The 21,375-nt window shown below is 46.1% G+C and overlaps 1 protein-coding gene across 1 annotated transcript in view; it reads left to right on the top strand.

The window, feature by feature from the left end:
* FRAS1 (Fraser extracellular matrix complex subunit 1) overlaps positions 1-21,375 on the top strand; it is a 160,385-nt gene that overhangs the window by 44,027 nt on the left and 94,983 nt on the right. Inside the window, exons 3-11 of the mRNA XM_071744117.1 lie at positions 2,604-2,711; positions 5,710-5,802; positions 7,642-7,801; positions 8,397-8,530; positions 11,530-11,613; positions 12,271-12,372; positions 12,487-12,678; positions 16,947-17,036; positions 18,890-19,037. Coding sequence (XP_071600218.1) covers positions 2,604-2,711; positions 5,710-5,802; positions 7,642-7,801; positions 8,397-8,530; positions 11,530-11,613; positions 12,271-12,372; positions 12,487-12,678; positions 16,947-17,036; positions 18,890-19,037 — 1,111 coding nt within the window. The remainder of the gene's footprint in view (positions 1-2,603; positions 2,712-5,709; positions 5,803-7,641; positions 7,802-8,396; positions 8,531-11,529; positions 11,614-12,270; positions 12,373-12,486; positions 12,679-16,946; positions 17,037-18,889; positions 19,038-21,375) is intronic.

The following is a 21,375-nucleotide window of genomic DNA, read 5'->3' as shown; positions in this document are numbered from 1 at the left end:
CCTAAAATAGTCAGTATCAAGGAATGCCACCCAAAATAATTGTTGCAATAACCTCCCTGTTCTTTTATGTATTTCCACCATGTGAATGAAGTGTGTACACTGCTTTTCTCTCTTTTTCTCAAAGGAATTGCATGGCCTTGCACTTCAAATGCCTCATAGCCAGAGCTATTGAGCCATTGAATTTTGCTCAATTTACTGTGAGTGTAGCATTCAGATGTTCAGTAGAGAATAACCCCCCCCATTTCTGTAGAGAAATCAGTAAATTTATTTTTTAATTGGAGCTTAGGTCTGTTGCTCCATGGGCAGTGTTGAAATGTCAAAAGATCTGAACACAGAGACTCGTGACCTTGGGGGAAGACTGTTGTATCCCAAAAAATCAGCTCTTAATCTCCTGACTGCTGCCTACATTTTGAATTCTTAAAACTTCTTCAGAGGTGTGTTGGGTTTGTTCTGATACCTGCTGAAATGGTAACCACTGACCCTGCAAATGCTTCCAAGTGTGGATGCCACAACTTCCCTGGGCAGCCTGGGCCAGGGTCTCACCACCCTCATGGGAAAGAATGATTTTCCTGCTGGAGTAAGCCATTTTGTTTTGGCAAAAACCTCTGGTTGGGAGGAGCCTTTTCCAGTTGCCAGTCAGTCCTGGATGCAGGTTGGGTCAAGGAGCCTCTGCCAGGTCCTTCTTCTGTTCATTCTGGTGTGTAGAACATCACATCAACTTTTCTGAAGAGCCCAGCACCCCACAGCTTCTGCCCCAAGTGCCTGAGAAGGGACCAGATTTTTCAAGATTTTTTTTTTTTTTTTTCCTCTCATCAAGCTGTCTAATGGACCTTTTAAGGCCTTTTAAGGCTCATTTCAGTATTTTATCATTATGCTTAAGTAGTTAGCCCTGGATGCATTCCTAGCAGTAAGCTGTTAATCATCTCCTGTCTTAATTTGCCTCAGTTGTGCTGTATGCTATGAATAAATTGACTTTTTGGAGTAAATCACTACATCATGGAAATGAGTAGCAAAGTTTGGTCTTCTTTCAAATCAATTAAAACTGAGGTGTGGGTAGCAGCAGGCTGTGCTACACAGGAAAAATTCCTGTATGGCATAAATTTAGCCTGGTGCACACAGAGCAGCTGTCTAATGGGAAAGAGTTGTTCAGATGAGAAACTCAGCTTCCTCTCCCCATTTGTTTTTGCTGGGCTTAAATGGAGGCTTTTAAAAACAGGTAAAGGATGAAGGTGGCAGCTGCATCCTTCAGGTTACCTCAGCAGGTAGTTGCTGCTTGCTTTCTGAAGCTGAAAGGACACCTGGCACGGGTGAAGGGATGCTGCAGAGGAGCTGACTGCAGGCAAGACACTTTCCTAGGAAGGGAGGTGGCTGGAGAGGGAAAAGTGACTTTGCTGTGGTGCTGTGTGATACCAGGATGTCTGGAGGCTGTGTGCAGGAGTGAAAAGAATGACAGAATCACAAAATTATTTGGGTTGAAAGGGACCTTAAAGCTCCTCCAGTCCCAACCCCCTGCATGGGCAGGGACACCTCCCACCAGCCCAGGTTGCTCCAAGCCCCATCCAACCTGGACTTGGACACTGCCAGGGATGGGGCAGCCACAGCTTCCTTGGGCAACCTGGGCCAGGGGCTCAGCACCCTCAAATTAAAGAATTTCTTCCTAATGTCTGACCTAAATCTTCCCTCCAAGTTTTAACCCATTTCCCCTTGTCCTCTCACCCCATCCCCATGTCCAAAGCCCTCCCCCAGCTTTCTTGTAGCCCCTTCAGATATTGGGACGTTGCTCTGAGCTCACCTGGGAGCCTCCTCTTCTTCAGGCTGAACAACCCCAATCCTTCAGCCTGGCTTCCCAGGGAGGTGCTCAGCCCTCTGAGCATTTGAGTGGCATTTTAGCCCTCTGATCCTTTTAGAAGCATCCTAACAAAAGTAGTGAGTCCCAAGTGGCTGCTAAGACCTTAGAGAACCTTGTGGGAGGGAAGCAGTCTGGCAAGTGTCCAGGCATCTGGATGAGGGCCTGAGGTGCCCTATGGAAGCATGGGTGGCAGCGTGGGATCATGACCTCAGGGCAGAGGGAATGGAAAAGGGTCAAGCAGGGGTGGTGGAAAGCCTTGCAAATGAGTTGTGGGTGTTCCAGTTGGGTGCACTGATGGAGTGGTGGTGACAGCTGTTTCCACATCTGTCGGGCTGTCTGCTTGGTTACTGTCCCCTTCAGCACATTTTGAAATAAATAAATGTGATCAGTTAAAGCCTGGGCACACCTGGCTGTGCATGCAGCATTTTTTACTAAATCAGTTTAATCTTAGTGTCTTAATGTATCTTGGGCTCAGACCTTTCCTTCAGCCACTGCCTGATGTGGGTACAATTTACACCAGGCTTTTAACATGAGAACTTTTAATTTCCATGGTCCTGCAGACTGTAAATTCTGAATATTCTATTCAACAGCTCACTTGGACTCAGGCACATCAGTGCTCACCTGCAGTCCCATCAGCTCCTGGGCTGCTGCATGGGGCTGCAGCTCTCTGTCCAGGAGATTTCATAGAAATGGAGAAAATAATAGAAATTAAATTTTCATAGAAAACTTCTGTAAAACCTCTGTTTCTTTGCAGAATAACACAAGGTGGAAGCCAGACTCTTGCCAAGACTGCCACTGCCAGGGTGGGATTGTCACCTGTGAGCCTCTGGTCTGCAAACACCCTGGGTGTGACTTTCAGAAGGTAAGGGCCTGCAACTCTCCAAGTGCCAGCTGAGCTGTTGTGTGTGGTGGGAGAAGTGCCAGGTCACTCTGTGGAGTTCCCAGCCTTCCCCTGCTTTAAATGCCCCAAAATGCTGCTTTGTGTCTGCCACCCTGTGTCACACCTGAAGGTGTGGTGGGAAGCAGTTGGGGTAACTGGTCCTGCAGTCCCTGCAGGAGCAAAGCTCCTCTTGTGTTAAGAGGAGCCCAAAAAGAGGACACAGGATGAGGTGAGGGACTGGCAGAGGTGAGCTGGCTGCTTATTCCTTGTGCACTGCTGTGACAGCCTCCTGGGCTCAGCTGCTTCCCTGCAGCTCCCTTTGAATCCCAGACTCTTGATTCCCAGCAGGACTTGAGGGAAGCAAGAGGGAGCTGTGAAATCTCATTTGGTCTCCCAGGGAGTGTGTGTGTGACTGCCCAGGGTCAGGCCCAGTCTTTGTGCCCTCTGACTTCTCATCACCACCAGCCCCTGCAAGAAACACACCAGCAAAACCCAGAGCAGGAAACCTTTGTCTCCTCCACCACACCACAGCCAGAGGCTCAGTGTTGGAACAACTTGCAGGCTGCCTGTGCTCCCAGGGCATTCTGGTCCCCCAAGGAAGCCCCTGAGCTGGGACCAGACCTCCCAGCACGAGCCCAGCTTCCAGTCACCCTTCAGTGGAAGGTGGAGCTGGGTCCCCCTCAAACATGCAGATGGATGCTTTCCACTCTGCTGAACAACAACAGAGCTGAGATTGTCTGTCTCTGGGTTCCTCCTGCCTTGTGGTGCTTCTTGAGCTTTCATTATCTCCTGTTTACCTTTCTCTGGCTGAGCCTTCATTAATGGTTACAGCTAATTGGCCATGGAATTGGTCTTGCCTTAGCATCTGGATTACTGGGGTAGTATGCATGAATGACAAGGAAAATGAGTGTTTTAAAGAGGCACTGCCAATATCATTATATGACTTTATGAAGCAGGTTAAAATGCTTTCCAATACGACAGCATTAACGAGGAAATAATTTTTATTCCTATTGGTTTTCCCCCTTATTATCACTTTATATGGATATTTCAAGACTGAAATATTCAGTTTCTGTTCCAGAGAGGAGTGAGAAAGAAAAAGAGTGCTGCCCTGGCACACTCAGTAATGAGTGGGCTAGATAAGATGTTGTTCATTTTTTAAACTTGGATAAGTGAAATGGGATAAATAAAAATAAATAGGCAGTGTCAAAGCTCATAAAGGGAAATAGATTTATAATGCAAAGTGAGGCTGTGTGATTCCTTGGCGTGGGTAATCTTGAAGAGTTTAAGGGTCCCATAAAAGTCTGGCCCATTTAAATGTTGAAAAAGGGTTATAAGGATCTGAGAAGAAAAAAAAAACCACTCATGCTCCAAGCATACACAAACCCAGTGATGAGCAAGGTCAGAAATCACCATCCCACTCCATGGTTTATTTCTGATCTGCTTATTAGGAGGTTTATGCTAATATTGCTCATCTTGTTTCCAGTGACAAGGCATAAACAAAACCAGGCAGTCTCTGCAGAAAAGGTACCCAGTGGTGTGCCAAACATTTTATGCAAAACCTACTGTGCCTACCCAGTGCTTGGAGTGGGTGGAAAATCAGCAAACACTGTGTCTGGTGTGTCAACCAAAATAGACCAACAACCAAGAAGGGTTTCTCCTCAGCAGCATCACAAGTGAATGGGAGTTTTGTTTATGCTAAGGGAAGTATTTAATTTTGTTTCCCACCTCCTAAAAGCCAGGGAAGGAAACCTTGATGTGAGAGACTTGTTTTCAGTTTGAAAAATCAAACTGTTCCTTTTAGAAAAGAGAAAGAAAGCTTGTGAGCTTTCAACCCATTCTGGTTGCTTTTATCATGCAAATAAAGAGGTGAAAGGTAAGAATTTTTTTGCTTTGCAGTGTCTTCATCTTTTATTGCAACAAAACAAATCCTGACTTCTTCTGAGCAGGAACCTCTCCTGTGTTGGCTGCACCCTTTCAAAGTGGGAAGGATAGCTTCTGTCTCCTGAGAAACACCTTTGTGATACTCTGAAGATAGAATCTTTCTGCATTTCACTTCCCAAACCTGATGTATTTGTCTCTGGTTTTGGTTTCTGGTTGTCTCCCTCTCCATCTGCTGTGCTCACATCAGTCAGACAGTTTACTCCTTTTTCTTCCTAGCTGTTGGAGGAAAACACTGAGTAGTGTGGCACCTCAGGGGGTCCCAAGGGCCCTCAGTGACAGACACTGGGCAAAAGAAGATCCTCCCACAGCTGAGGCAGTGGAACTGGGAAGCATTGCTTTGGAGAGCCACAGGGACAATTCCAGTGACAGGAATCCATGATCCTTCCTGCTGTTGCCTGATGGCTTCACTGATGGGCTTTGCCCTTCATCTGAGGAGTTGCTTCCAGCAGCAGCATCTTTTTCCCTGCTGCCCAGCAGGAGGTGGCAAGAGGTCAGCTTGCAGAGCATCACCTGACTGTGCTGGGCCTGGAAGTGGTCAGTAATTCTCAGTTAATTTTAAAGCAGTGTTATTAAAAAGATTGTAGTGATTATTAAGCCAAGGTACAGTTAGTGGATCCATATTTGTTCTGCCTGCCAGCTGCACTTGTGGTGTGGTGAAATGTTGCACTGAGAACCATTCTGTACACAGAGAAAACTATCTACTGAAAAAATTACATCTTCAGTGAGTAATCTTTGGGTTTTGTCTTGAATAAATGCTTTCTCTTCTTTGTTCTCATCTGAAAACCAGCTCAGGTGGAGACTTTCTGTTTGCATTGTTAGGGGCCTGAATTCTACTGGTGTTTTGATGGTAAAATGCCCAATACAGCAAACTGATGTGCAGCCTCTCAGCAAAGGCATCTGGTTTCCCAGCATGATACATTTCACTTGATGCTTTTCCTCTCCAAACTTAAGAGCAGTGGGTCCAGCAAGGCCCCGTGTCTTGACCTCTGTGTTACAGTCTCTGTGTGAAGTGCTTCTTGGATTCTTGTGTCTCTTTTAGGGAGAAGAGCTCCAAATACCCCCCAACAAGTGCTGCCCTGAGTGTGCCTCCCAAGCTGAAGGATTTTGCCAGCATGAAGGACAGATCCACAGTGTGAGTGCTCTGCTGTGCCCCTCAGCAGTGGGCATCCTTTCCAGGTTTTAGCTCTCTGTTTGGTTCATGCCAGTGAAGGATGCTTTAGCTGGTGTGCAGGAGAAGGGGCTGTTCTTCAGGCATCAGATAATGGGAAATAACAGGAGTTGAGTCAGCAGGGTTTGCAAAAAGGGAACATCATTGGTCAGAAGTTTCCCACTCTTTCATCCACTTTGCTGTTTCTGTGGGTGACTGAGACAATATATGTTTAGGAGGGGAGCAGAGCACATTCAGCTTGACATATGAGCTGTCCTGAAAAGAAGGCTTTTCTCTCAGCAGCCATCTCTGCTGGGAGAGATTGATGGCTCTTGTGCGACCTGGGTTATGTGTTTTGTAATCCTGAATTATTCAAGAAGCAGGTTCTGGGATGTGGTTTCACCCATGGGGGATGAAAGGCCAAAACAATAAGAATAAGTGTCTGCAGATAAGAAAAAAAAAAATAAAGATTCATAGGTAGTAGTTAATGAATCATGTCAAACAATAGGCACAGGTAGGAAAACGACTTAACAGTGAGCCCAGGTCCTGTGTCTGGCCTCTTACAGACTCTTCTGTTTGAGAGGAGGCAAATCTGGTCCAAATCTTAAGCAATATGTTAAAATGCCCACATATTTTGAATATCTGGGCACTCTTCACCCAAGATGAATGTTGTAACCCACTGTTTGAGCCTGAGGCATGACCAGCATGGATCTGGGATGAGCTAAGCAAGGACTGGAGTAGGAGGGGTAGCACATCATTCCTCTTCTCACATTTTTTGTGCCCATGGTTTGGGCAGTACTATATTATATTCTATTACCTTGTATTTCTTCCTGTTGCTGCTGTTGCTGCACTTTGCTGTGTGCTATTCTTGCTGCAGCTTTTGGCTCTCTAGGCCTGTTCTTTGGGACACAAGTCAGGTGAGTCAGTCAGCATCCCCCCAGGGACTGCAGGAAGATTTGTACCTAGAGGGATATGTCACACCCCAGTGTACTGTGAGGTGGCCATTAAACTTTTTTTTGGGTTTTTTTGTCAGGGCAAAGTCTCATCCTGATGGCTGGCACAGATAGCCTGAAGGAAGGAGTTTTTTCTTCCCTTAGTAAGCCACTGTAATACTTTAAGATTTGACCTTCATTCTACAAGTATCTGGCTGGCAACACTGCCCATGGTGATTGCTCCATCAGAGAAAATCTGTATCCTCTATCTGGCAAGAGCTTTTTCCCTCCCTGCCTAATTCAACAGTGCAAGTTTTGTAAAAATCCACATCCTCTACCTGCTGAAAGGTGTTGCAATGCACCAACATGTTTCTTCTTGGGACCAGTTTTTCCTCCCCATGCCTCAGGGGAGGGATATTAATTTCTGCACTAAAGAGTAAGCAAATCAAATGAGATTTTACTCATAGTGAAGTGCTTAAAGCATGTGGTGGGGTGGGCAGTGTTCAGCTGGGATCGTGTGTGTTGGGGCACATGTTGAGTGTTTCTCTGAAGAAAACCTGTCTCTAAATGTGGAGTTTGTAGTGGGGAAGGGACAGATCCAGTAGCTTGGGTCTTTGACAGTGTCTTGTTGCTGGGTGGCACTCTGCAACAAAAAGGACAAAGGACAAAAGGACAAAAAAGGATCTCCAGATTTGCTGTTCTGCCATTATTGACTTATTTTTTGCCCCAACAGTGCAGCCTGGAGTAAGGGTTACAACACACAGAGACTAACTGGGCCAGCAAAAGATTAAAGTTCCCTAATAACAGGGAGTTTTGGAAGGGGAGATGAAATATTTACAGCTCTCCCTGGCAGCTTTCTTCATGCCTGTGCTCTCTGTGCCTTTGTTTGCAGCATGGCACACAGTGGGACAGCTCTGGATGTGTCTGGTGCTCCTGTGCCCATGGGAAGGTGACCTGCAGCCCCGTGGCCTGCCCAGCCCTTGCTTGTGGGCAAGGGGAGCTGCAGTACACTGCTGAGGGAGCCTGCTGCCCCAAATGTGTGGGCCATGGGGGTGAGTATGGTGTGTGGCTGGGGCACTGCCTGGCTTCACTCAGCTGAGCAGGAGGTCACTGGAAATCTCCTTCTAGACCCAATCTGGAAAACTTTCCTTGTTCTGGTTTGGTTCTGCTGGGAAGACCCTCACACCAAGTGTCCCTCCTCATTCTTTTTCTGTCCTCCTGCCATATTGACATTTTTAGTGGCTTCACACTTAGGCCAGGAGGAAGTGATAAGCATTGAGCAGGGAGCAGATGTGCCTGGTTGTGTCCTAATTTTGGAGATTAAAATATGGGAAAAAAGATGCAGATATTTGCCCTGTTCTAAGGGCACCTTTGGCACTTGCAGACTCGGACTGCAAGGTCCAAAAATGCCTGAGCTGTGGGATACCTTTTCTGATAGAAACTCAGTTAGAGAGCTACACCCAGAGCTCTCAGTTCTCACGTGTAAAGCCCTTGGAAACCAGGGGAATCATTGCTGTCACTGCCTGCTTTGGCAAACCAGAACCTGGAATTCTGAGATGCACAACATCTGGGCTTTAATTATGGGTGACAGAAAGGGGTTACAGGGCACTGAAAAAGAAACCAACCCATTGTTTCCTTATCTCCTAGAGCCTTGCTCCTTTGATGGACACTTGTTCCAGGATGGTGAGGATTGGCACCTGGGGCCATGCTCCAAATGTGTCTGCAGGGATGGAGTGACTCAGTGCTTCACAGCTTCCTGCCAGCCTCTCCTCTGCAGCCAGGTCAGGACCCAGGGGCTTTTTGGGGACATTACTCCTGACTGCTTTTGCCCATTTCACCTGCAGATGTACAAATGACCAGGAAAATCATCTGTGGGACAAGTGGGTTCTTTGAAGAAGGGGGTTTTGAGGTGTGGAAACGAAAACACAAATTTAAGTGTTTGGTTTGCAGCTGAAAAGTTTGGTTTGCAGGTCTTGTTTACTTCTTCCTTTTTATATAAGAAGTCTAGAAATACACTTGAAAGTAGTCGAATGCAGATGAAACTCCCCTTTTGATTTAGAGTACTCCTGCTTACATGTGCTTTTGTTTAGAAATGAACAAAACCAGTAAGGTAAGTTAGGCAAGCTTAAGTAGTGACTCCCTGTTCTATTCCACTTGGGAGAACTGGGATATTTCCACTTCCAGGGTCTTTGCTTTGGACAAATGATGAGTTCTCAGCACTTGTGCAGTGATCAACCCAACCAACAGGCTCCAAGTTTACATAAACTGTTAACAGAGGGGTCAGTAAAGGCAGCAAACCATACATAGTACTCCACACTCTGTACAAATGTCTCATTTTAAAAAATTTTTTTAGTACATTGGATGTGCTTAAGGGTGCTCTTCAGATTTCTTTTCATTGGGCCCATTCTGATAGTTTTCTTGGACACCTTGGTGTACTCCTTTCCAACTCCTTTCCACCATGCTAAGGAAATGCAGGAACTGATTCCCTGGAAATCCCTCTTTCTGACCTTGACTTTATGTTTCAGGGGCTGCAGTTTCCCCAATTTATTTTTTTTAAATCTATTTAATGATGAATCCAGATGCTCCCTTCAAGTGTGCTCCCTGGAGCACTGGGAAAAATAAAAGCAGTAGTCATTAAATTTTTTTCCTGTTGATGCTTACTCAGCTTTCTATTACTGGACCAGATGTTTGTGCAATTAACACTTTAATTTTATTTTTTTTTTAGAAGGAAAGCCCACCTGTTTTCATGCATGCTGATTGTGTTTTGTTCTGGCCTGAGATACCTAGTGAATATTCCTTGACTAAATACCATGCATTAAAACAAGTTTACACCTTCTGTAGATTCTTCCATTCCCTCCCCAAATGGAGTGATGTTACCTGCTGACTGCTGGCACTGATGTTTAATCAGCTAATCATTAGGATTTAATTTGGGGAAGCAGACATGACTGCACTATGCTGTGATTTCTCTGAGAAGAACTGGCTGAAAGCAGCCAAGTTAATGCAGCAGGAAGCCAACTCTGATGGTGTTCCAGATATTTCCCACCAAGGTGCCTGGTGGAAAGGACCTTGGAAGGGTGTGCAAGGATCCTGTTCTGCTCTCAATCCCACCTAACATTTTCTTGTGTGTGATTTTATCTCTGTCACTCTCTCTACTCCCTGTCAAAAGCAAATATATAAGCAGGCTTGCTACTATGGATTTATTGCTTTGGAGATTCCTACTTCTAGAAGGCCCTTTCTTGTGGCATGTGTAAATATTGTTTATAAATCAGTTTAGACCCTTAATAAGGTTCTGTAAAGAGAATTTTTTAAACTTCCCAGAGAAAACACCAGCTTCTATATAAAATGATCAGGATTTTCATGTGACAGAGCACAGCAGAGAGGCACAGCTGTCATGATGGTTTTGTGTCACTTTGGTTTTATAAATTCTCCCAGTATTAAACCCTCTTCTTCCAGCTTTCAGATAACTGTGCCCTTCCCTGAGTGCTGAGGGAAAGGAATTTATGAATTAGTACCTTACAGCAACATTCCAGTGCCTGAAGGTGGCCTAACAAGAAAGCTGGGGGAGGGCTTTTGACATGGGTGTGTAATGAGAGGACAAGGGGAAATGGTTTTAAACTTGAAGAGGGGAGATTTAGGTTGGACATTAGGAAGAAATTGTTTAATTTGAGGGTGCTGAGCCCCTGGCCCAGGTTGCCCAAGGAAGCTGTGGCTGCCCCATCCCTGGCAGTGTCCAAGTCCAGGTTGGATGGGGCTTGGAGCAACCTGGGCTGGTGGGAGGTGTCCCTGCCCATGCAGGGGGTTGGGACTGGATGAGCTTTAAGATCCCTTTCAGCCCAAACCATTCTGTAATTCTAAGTACTTGTTGCATGCAGGAATGCACCTGAATGTCCCTCCACATACCCAACTCAAATGCATGAAAGAGTTCTTTTAACTCTGCTGGGAAATCTCTCACTGATAACTTTCACACAATCTTCAGTTCTGTGTTTGAAAGCTGTTGGTTTGTCTTAACAAAGTGGATGAGATGTCAGTGCCTGGCATTTCTGCACTCCTTCCAGTGCACAGGGCAGTCTTCTGGTCACCCTGGTGCTGCTGGAGAGAGGTGAACAAATAACTGTTCCCAGTTGCTGGATGTATGTGGCATTGTAACAGGGGAATCACAGCTGTGGTTTGGATGGATGGATGCAGCTGAGGCATGCAGGAACTGTTACATTGCTGTGAGCTGCCAACCTAGTCCAGTGGGATTCAAATCAGTCATGAAAAAGTTTAAATTAGGATAATCCATTTTGAAGCATAATTTAACACCCATAGAGTGTTATGCTGGATGGATTTCACTAAAACAGTGCAAATGCCTGAGAGATGGGGAGTGTAAATCACATGGCCAAAGCCTCAAACTGTGGCAGTACCAGGACAAAAAAAAAATCTCCTTCATCTGATGCTTTGGTCTGCTTCTCCACATCCACATAGCTTTATATATTTTTTTTTTCTATATATATCTATACACCTGAATATATGTATTTATCCTGTGTGTGTATCAGTGTGTTTGAACTCAGCTGCCATCCAAAGAAGCCCAGGAAAGGAGATGAAGCAAAAACCTTTCTTTCCAGCTCTCTGTGCTGACCTCATGCTGTGGAGCCTGTCCCAGATCCTGGAGCCAAAGTGAAGCCCTGGGTGACTGGGTTACCACACAGACACCAAATCCTGGAGTTCCAGGCAGTGATGCTGAGCTCCTTGTTAGCTGTTCCTGCTCTTATTTTATTTTTCTCTCCTGCTTTCTGTTTAGGATGAAGTTATGGTTATGGCTCCTGGAAAATGCTGCCCAGAATGTGCTCCAAAGCCCTGCTTGGTGGCAGGAAGAGTGTACCAGGTAACCTTTGACAAGCCACACCAAAAGGCAGTTGTTCACAAGTTCTGGAATGTCTGTCTGTCTGTCTGTCTGTCTGTCTGTCTGTCTCTCTCTCCTTTCTCCCTGCCATCTGACTTTCTGCCAGCACCAATAGCTTCTTACAACTATTGCATTTTTTTCTTCCTGGAAAGCCAGAAGAGTTGAAAGAAATTAGGGCTAGATAAGAATTTGCTGGCAAGTAGAAAGGAAGTATGCAAGGTGAAGCAGGTTAGGCACTTTCTTTTCACACTTTTATGAAGGAAGAAAGCACTGATGAAGGTCGAAGTATTTATAGCTTTCTTTGTATCATCTGGTTTTAATTTGATGCATTATTTAATGAATGTGTGTGTGTGGGATTTTCTGTTGGTGATTATTTTTTGCTAACTGTAGTATTTAAAGCCTCAGCAATGTTACTAGATTGTAATAAATCAGAAATAGATGCCACAGTGTCATCTGGACCTCCTGCCTCTTCTCCCTGTTTGCTGAGCATGTAAAAAAAGCATTTTTTCAGCAAACTTCTTTGTTTCATACAGACATGCAGAAGGAGCCATCCTATTCCATAAGCAGTGTGGATCTGGGAAATAATTTGATTATATACAAAGAGTGTTCAACAATTGTGCACATATTCTGTTTCAACAGCATGGTGAACAGTGGAAAAAAAATGCCTGCACTGCATGTGCTTGTCACAGCGGGGAAGTCCGGTGCCTGAGAGAGACCTGTGACTCCAGTACCTGTGAGAAGGTACTGAAAGAGCTTCCTCTCTGCTACCCTGGCTGCAGGTATCAGTGTAGCCCTGCAAATGGGTGCAGACAGTCCTGCCTCAATGGTTGCTGGGTTTTTTTGGGTTTTTTTTAGGGGGAGAACAGAGTGCAGCGTCCTGGGAGGTGCTGTGAGGAGTGTGTGTCACCCACGGGGAGCTGCTTGTATGAAGGCACTGTCAGGTACCACAGGGAGATGTGGAATAGCACTCACTGTGACTTCTGCCTGTGTGATGAAGGGCAAGTCACTTGCCAGGAAGCAGAGTGTGCCAAAGTGGAGTGTGCCAAGGTAAGAAAGGTTTTCTTTTCTCAAGGTTGAGTCTTGCGATTCATTTTTTTCCTCCCTTTTTCTTTTTTCTCAACTGACATCTCGAGACACTCAAAAGAACCTGCCCTGCTCCAGGGGCTTGCTTCAGGCAATTGCCTTGAAAACACTTCCTAGGAAAGCAGAATAAACTTTGGATTTTTCATCTAAGTTTGACTGCTCAGTGGGACTCATTTAACTTTGTTTCCCTCCCATGCTGTTGTCTTCCTGCTATAATGGAAGCTTAGACACCCACAAGTTTCCATGACCACCAGCTTTACAGGGAGCTAAATGCTGGGAGAAGACATCCAGGACAGAGATATTTAAAAGCTTAAAAAATGTTCATTTTATCTTAATTCTGTGTGCTACAGTGGGCTTCAGTGAGGTAGCTGGATATGGAGGTCAGTGTTCCACTTACCTGCATTTTTTTTCATGTCATTCTTGGAACTGAAGTGAAGCTGGTAAGGTATTTTATTCCCAGGGCTGTTTACTCCAAAACTAAACCACCCATCCCTTAGGTTATATAATCATGGAATCATTTTGGTTGGAAAAGACTTTAAGGTCAAGTCCAACCACTACCCCAGCACTGTTTGTTCTGTAGTGACTTTGCAAAATGCAATAGATTGTGTCAAATACTTCACACAAAGACACCACAACTATATTTGGAGCTGCCTTTTTGCAGTGGGGTAAGAATTCTGTTAATTGGTGGGCTAATACCTGCTTTATACCCACTACTCCACAGTGTTATCAAAGAGAAGGGAAGGAACTGTAGAGTTTTCTCTTTTGGTGGCAGTGCTCTCCTGGCAGCTCTGCCTGTGTGCTGTATCTTGAGTAGCAGCACCCTTGTGTTGTGTCTGAAGCACAGCCAAAACCTGGCCATAATGCATTTGCTGGGTTCAGCTGTTCTCATAAATGTTCACAAAAAAGGAAGAATCCACTCAGGGGCTCTGAGATGATGATCATGCAGAGAGGATGGATCTAGGAATAAAAGTGTGTGCTTGTTCATCTGAGATTCTGCCTTTTAAGCAGCAAAAAGGCATCGAGTGTGGGACCCAAACTCTTGTCACTGGTGTAGGAATGAGCCTCTGACTTGAAACTGCATGGAGAGGTTTTTTTACTGGGTGGAAAATCATGGTTGTCATAAAACCTTGTGCATTTGCATCTGTTTCAGTCAGCTCCCCCCCTGCTTATGGCTGTAAATTGGATCATTTACACTAATGATGATGGCATGCTGTCATGGCTCAGCAGGGAGAATTACTTAATATTCATGCTCATATCTTGGGTACAGACAAAGAATCCATTATTCAGAGAAGCCAGGGATATTTTACAGCACAAAAACTGAGGATGTTGAACATGCAGGGTTGAAAACTGAGGGGGTCAGAAGTGTGCAGCACTTTCAGTCACCCAGCAATTTTTCAGACTCAGGCTCTCCCAGGTAACCACTCATCTCAAGCAGGTAAAAAAGTGGGATTATTTGTCAGAGTACAAACCACTGCAATTTGGAATTGATTGCTAGGAGGAGAGAATGAGGAAGACAGTGTCCTTTTTTGTAGACAAAGTTATAGTCCCACTTGATAAAAGAGATTTGGCCAAAGATTTATTTTTGTGCCTGGCTTCCCTGAAGATAAACTTGCTTCCTCAAGTCACCTTCAGTCATAGCTCACCTCAATAGGAAGGAAATATTTGCTTTTTTACCTTTGCTTTTCCTTTTTGAGTTGCAGGTCTGGTTTTTAGGCACCTGCATCAATAAATCAGAGCTGGTGTGAAGCTAGGGGCATGTGGAATGATCTCTTCATTAAGGCACTATTAATTTTCTGGGCACATCCTCCTATTTAAAGTGTAATGAGGCCACAGCTATGGACTCCAAATCCTCACACGGAGGAGCAGCGTTACGTGAGGGCAGGGGAGAGGTTTAGCTTATAAACCCTCTCAAACAAACCTGTCCAGCAACTGCCAGAGATGAAAGTATCTCTGCTGATTCTGACCTAATCTTCAAAAAGCTCTTTTCAGCAGGTTGCTGATGAGCTAGGAGTACAAGTTATGTGACAGGCTGGGATAGCTGTGGAGCTGCTCAGCCTGTCAGAGAATCAAATAATCCTGCTGGAACACTTGCCAGCACCCCAGCACACCCAGGAGGGGTTCAGAGGAGGACTGGGCATGGGTGCTGGCAGGAGATCATAGAATTGGCTGGGTTGGAAGGGACCTCAGAGCTCATCAAGTCCAACCCTTGATCCACTCCCCCCGTGGTTCCCAGCCCATGGCACTGAGTGCCACATCCAGGCTCTTTTGAAATATCTCCAGGGATGGAGAATCCACCCCTTCCCTGGGCAGCCCATTCCAGTGTCTGATCACCCTCTCCATAAAGAAATTCTTTCTCATGTCCAACCTAAACCTCCCCTGGCACAACTTGAGACCTCTTGTGCCCTCTTGTCTTGCTGAGAGTTGCCTGGGAAAAGAGCCCAACCCCCCCCTGGCTCCAACCTCCTTTCAGGGAGTTGGAGAGAGTGATGAGGTCTCCCCTGAGCCTCCTCTTCTCCAGCCTCAACACCCCCAGCTCCCTCAGCCCTTCCTCACAGGACTTGTGCTGGATCCCTTCCCAGCCTCCTTGCTCTTCTCTGGACCTGCTCCAGCACCTCAATCTCCTTCCTGAGCTGAGGGGCCCAGAACTGGACACAGGACTCAAGCTGTGGCCTCCCCAGGGCTGAGCACAGGGGCAGAATCCCTTCCCTGGACCTGCTGGCCACGCTGTTCCTGAGCCAGCCCAGGATGCCATTGGCCTTCTTGGCCACCTGGGCACACTGCTGGCTCCTGTTCACCTTCCTGTCAATCCAGACTCCCAGGTCCCTTTCTGCCACTCTGTGCCCAGCCTGGAGCTCCCCATGGGGTTGTTGTGTTGAACCTCATCCCGTTGGGATCAGCCCAACTCTCCAGTCTGTCCAGGTCCCTCTGCAGAGCCCTCCTGCCTTCCAGCTGATCCACACTCCCCCCCAGCTTAGTGTCATCTGCAAATTTGCTGATGATGGACTCAATCCCCTCATCTAAATCCTCACTAAAGATATTAAACAGCACTGGGCCCAACACTGATCCCTGGGGGACACCACAGCCGCCATTTTGCTGCAGCCCCGTTCAGCACCACTCTCTGGGCCCGGCCCTCCAGCCAGTTCCTAACCCAGCACAGGGTGCTCCTGTCCAAGCTGTGGGCTGACAGCTTTGTCAGGAGAATGCTGTGGGAGACAGTGTCAAATGCAGCCTGGCTGAGGGGGCTGGTGGTGGGGGAGTATTCCTGCCAGCAGCCCTGCCAACCCTGGAAGCTGCAGGGTGAGTAAGGTGGTGTGTGCAGATGTGGTGACCTCTTGTACAGCTGCAGAACTCTTCCTCATTTTCAGAAGCTCAGGTTTGGAGAGTTGTGGATGGTTCACGTGGATGTAGATGGAGAGAGATTGCATAAAACCTTTTCTTCCCCTCTTTTCTGCCTTCTGCCCCATCACTGCCTTTCAGTGTTCTCAGCCTGCAATAAGAAGGCTGGGATGTATGGCCTTGCCTGTGTTTGCAGTGCAGGAGGATCTGGTCCAGAAAAGCTACTCAGGAAATCAAAGCTGTCTTTTGAGCTGTGTCCTGGTTCCATAGGACAGAGTTTTCCTCTCTTCTAAATATTCAGCTTCCACCTAGGCACAAAAAAGTTGTGATAAATCAGGGCACTTTATTCCCTCCTGCTGCTGCTAAATTCTTTCTTTCCAACCAAAGTTATTTAAGTGGATTCTGTGGAGTTGTAGAGTTGTAACAAAGAACAAGCTTTTTCTATCTGGAATAAATAGAGCATGGGCTTTGAAATTCTCTTGGGGAACAAAAGTAGAACATTCAAAATGAAGATAAGCTTCTATGCATTGAAATCTTGACAGTGGCCCTGTAAAATCCTGTGAACCACAGTAAAAATATGGCTCTCCTGTTCTCTCTACTTGTAGTGGATTATTTTTTTTGGGGGTGTATGTGTCTTTCTCTGCAGGATTTAGGGATGAAGTCATGGCCTTATCGCTGAATTCTTTGGCCTTTTCTGAGGTTTCTTCTTCCACTGCAGTATTCACCAGGCACATTTTTCAAACTGCCTACAGAGATGAAGTAGGATAGAGAGAAGATAAGGTGAAATTAGATATTGAAGATTGCATTCCAGGGCAGGAGCTGTTCTGCCTCTGCATTCCATGGTATTTTTGGTGGTGTTGATTCCGTTTCAATTGCTGCAAACTTTCTCTTCACAGGGGGAAGAATTAATTCACTTAGATGGAAAGTGCTGTCCTGAGTGTATTTTGAGTAAAGGTTCCTGTGTTTACAAAGAACATACCAGAGCTGTGAGTATCCTGGTACTTTGGAGCACGTAGTAATGAGTTCTGCTCAGCAAGGTCTGGGCTTACCCTTGCTGGTTCTGAGAAAAATATTACTTGCAATTGTAGCAAGAAAAATAATTTCTTAATCTTCCCTGTGGATTTCTTTCACAATTTACAGAACACACATTTTTATAATATCTGCATCTGCTGCAGGGGTTGGGTTTGCTTTGCTTCCCTCTGTGCAGTATTATCAATCATTTCTCCTTAAAATTTAATATGCATACTCAGGCTTCCTGCACATCTCATGGAGTTAAAGATGCCTGGCATTAATCCCATGAAGCAGAGGCTACATAGCTGGGGCAAGGTGTAGATTTCTACCTGTGTTTCCCACTGATGATAATTTATCCTGCAACAGGAGTCCATAACTTTCTGAATATTTTCAAGGAACTTTCCTCCTAAAGTTAAATAGAAAGGAATTGTGAAGTATCTTGGTTTAAATATACCAATAATGGACTTTTCATTAGTCTGACAGATGAGGTCTGGAGCTAATAGCTGCTGTTTGCCAACAGATGTGAGAAATGGGAAGTTCAGTGCTGGTTGGGCTTTTTTTTTTGTAATGCTAATACTTCCCTACTTCCCTCTCTTTCCTCAGATCTCTTACCCAGGTGAGATAAATCATATTAAGGTGTCACATTTACTCAAGCTGTTGCTTTATCCCTTTTAAGAGAAGAAATGGCACAAAAGCTTCACGGGCATTTTAAAAATGTGTGCTGTCCCTTTCCTGCCTTTTTGACTTCTTTGTGGTGCCACCAAGCTTTAGACCCTCTGGGCACCTTTGGTGGCCTTCTGAGCAGATGGCAGAGGGGGACAGTGGGTGCCACATCTCTTCCCTCCAGCAGCTGGTGAAAGTGGGCAGGTGTCAGGGGTGAGGGGTGGTTTTGAATCCTAGAATCATCATGGTTTGAAAGGACTCAATATCTTTGAGTCCAACCACCAGTCCTACACCACCTTAACCACTGGATCATCTCCCACAGCACCACATCCACCCATTTTTTTAACACCTCCAGGGATGGTGACTCCACCACCTCCCTGGGCAACCTGTTCCAATGCTTCACCACTCTGCCAGTAAGGAAATTGTTCCTAATATTCAATTTGAACCTCCACTGGTGCAATTTGAACCCTCTCACAGTCACTGGGGAGAAGAGCCTCCTGTCAGGGAGTTGTTGGGGCAATAATGTCTCCCCTCAACCTCCTCTTCTCTTCTGAAGAAAGCTGCTGGTGCCTCTTCAGCTCCTTGGTGGTGTTGACCAATCCTCTGGGGTGGAAGAGGGCAACAGAAGAGAGGAGGGGAGGAAATGAAATGCTGTGAAGGTTAGCAAGAGATTTTTTAAGTGTGACAACAAGGTCATTATGCAAAGAGAGAGGTTCAGGCTGAGGTGCATGATGAGGATCTGGCTGTTGGGATCCAGAGCAGGTTCAAGCACTTCTCACCAGGCTGTGGAAAAGCAGCAGATGAGTGAAGCAGCAGAATTTGGCTACAGGAGAAAATGCTTCCAGTCCAAGAAGATCAAGGGAGGTGAACAAGTAGAAAGGACCCTCTGCTGACTCAAAAACACCCTGCTGTGGCGGGGAGTGCTGAGAGGGAATGTGTGCAGGTGTTCCTGGACCAAGGACCCTTCTCAGTGGGTGCTTTTTTACTCTGGAAAGACAAAGAAGAGTGTCAGCCACACAGTCCCTCCGAGCTGAATCAGTGCCAGAAATGTTTCCTGTGCTGCTGGCACTGCTGTAGCCTTGCAGCTCACTCAGGGCTGTGCATGCCCTTCCTGCAGAGGCTCTCCCTGCCTGCTGACTCTGCCTGCTGGGTGTTCCTCTTGCAGAATGCTGAGAGATGGGAAGAGGGGCCCTGCGGAGAATGCGAGTGCCGGGATGCGGTGGTGATCTGCTTCCAGCCCTCCTGCCCACCCTGCCCTCTGGGCACCATGGCTCTCCAGGCCAAGGGGGACTGCTGCCCACGTTGCCAGCCAGGTATGGACCCAGGGACAACCCTCTCCTGCTGCCACTCCACTTGGGTGGGGGAATGTGTTGTCACACACACCTCTGGCACCGGGGTTGTGGTGGCATCCCTGCAGCCCTCACTCCCCCAGCACCCGTCTGATCACAGAGTCACACAGTGTCAGGGGTTGGAAGGGACCTCTGGAGATCATCCAGTCCAATCCCCCTGCCCCAGCAGGATCACCCAGGGCAGGACACACAGAACACATCCAGGGGGGGTTGGAAAGTCCCCAGAGAAGGAGGCTCCACACCCTCTCTGGGCAGCCTGGGCCAGGGCTCCCTCACCCTCACAGGAGAGAAGTTTCTCCTCATGTTGAGGTGGAATTTCCTATGTTCCAGCTTAAACCCATTCCTTGCCCTATTATTGGGCACCACTGGAAAGAGATTGGCCTCATCCTCTTGACACCCACCCCTCAGATATTGACAGACATTCCTAAGATCCCCTCTCAGCCTTCTTTTCTCAGGCTGAACAGCCCCAGGGCTCTCAGTCTTCCTTCCCAGCAGAGATGCTCAAGTCCCCTCCTCACCCTCACAGCTCTCCCTTGGACTCTCCCCAGTAGATCCCTGTCTCCTGAACTGGGGAGCCCAAAACTGGATCCAGTATTCCATGTGTGGTCTCACCAGGGCAGAGTAGAGGAGGAGGAGAACCTCCCTGCATCTGGACACACTTTTCCTCATGCCCACCTTGAATTTTAATTTGTTTTTAGTTACTGGTTGCTAATTAACTGGTTTCCATATAATTTAATTAGGGTTTCTGGAGAGATTTATGGCTCCATCCAGAGGCTCCTACTGACTTCCCTTGGTTTAATTTGCCTTTGGCAAAATAGTATTTGAAATTATTATGCCTATTTTTATCTTTGCTTCCAACCCAGGAAGCTTTCTAAGGCAGGGAACTGCTCCCTTCTAAGTCTTAACATGGGTTTTGGAGTTCTGATTATTTCTTGGATGTGCAAAGAAGAAAGAACCTGCTTGCACTGTAATGCCACAGGCTCACCTTGGGCTGAATGGCTGCCAGTTAATAATTGTTTGGGAAGATTAGGGTAGCCTTCTCCACCTTAGCTTATACATTAATTTTGCATATAAATTCATTTTTCTCCAGGATATTGTCATTCTCCTTGATTTACATTTCATAGTTGTCAGGCTTTAGCTGTGGCTTTCTAATTTTTCATGTTGGTAGCTCTTCGTGTTGCCTTCATATAACTTTGGTTTTATCAGAGTGCTCCAGTTAATGTTTTATCTCAATATAAAGAAAATAGCTCCACAGTTTAATTACACTGTCATTTGCAGGAGTGCCCTGGCACATTTGCCATATTAATGTTTTAAAGTTTGTTATTTATTGCATCTTAATAAAAATGCAAAGCACTACAAATTGTAAAGTGAGGAAAATGGAGTTTGGACAGTTCAGATAAAACAGTCCTGGATTTCTGAAAGGGAACAGCATCTGCACAGGCTCCTAAGGAGGGGACAGATTATAAAGTGCTCTCAGCACCCATCTGTTCTCCTCCTTACCAAAAGATGCCACTGTGCACTGGTTGCCCTTGAAAATCTGCTCTTTTCATTTAACCTTCCCTAGTGGTAGCATTTTGGGTAACACAGGCTTTGAGGTCATGGTACTGGACATCCACAGCTGAACTTGAATTCTTGTGTCCTGTGTGGAACATGGAAATTTCCTTCAACAAAACCACCTGTTTCCCCTCTGTTTTTTTTTCTGGTTTCTATCAGAGGGGATGAGAAACAAATGCAAAATCCAGCCTGCAGCTGTTTGATCTGGGAGCCTCTAACACATCTGTCTCCCTAAAACCAGCAAAAATTTCTGGCTGCTTCACAGGGATGTGTTGGGGGAAGCAGGCAGAGAGAACTCCCTCCTTCTCAGCCAGAGGAAAGCACATGGCCCTAAGCACAGAGGTATTTGTAGGAACACCAGCAAATTGCCTTCTCACTGAGAACACTCAGGCTGGAGCAGAGGGTGTTGTTTTTTTTGTACCTAGAGACAAATTGTACCTCTCCAAGTAGTCAGACTGTAAGGATGGGGCTGCATATACCTTTGGAAAGTTATAGGGAATAAATGGACAGAGCCAGAAGCCTCCCACTCATTCCTCCTGTTTATCACCCTGGAGTTGTTATTTTCAGCTGTGTGTCTTCTGTAGCTCTTGATTCCTGCTTCTTCCCTTAGGTTCATCTCTCTGGAAACTTGCAGGTTATTTAGTGGAAATGAAGGAGAGTTTTCAGCATTGGGATCCTTTTTTGCTGACTTGTCAGGAAGGAGCAGACAGCTTTTTTTCCAGCAAGACGAAGTAGCCCAGCAGTAAAG

This window comes from Heliangelus exortis, chromosome 4, assembly GCF_036169615.1.
Source record: "Heliangelus exortis chromosome 4, bHelExo1.hap1, whole genome shotgun sequence".
Lineage (NCBI taxonomy): Eukaryota > Metazoa > Chordata > Aves > Apodiformes > Trochilidae > Heliangelus > Heliangelus exortis.
Note: the sequence above shows the minus strand (reverse complement) of the source record. Positions and strands in the feature narration are given on the sequence as shown.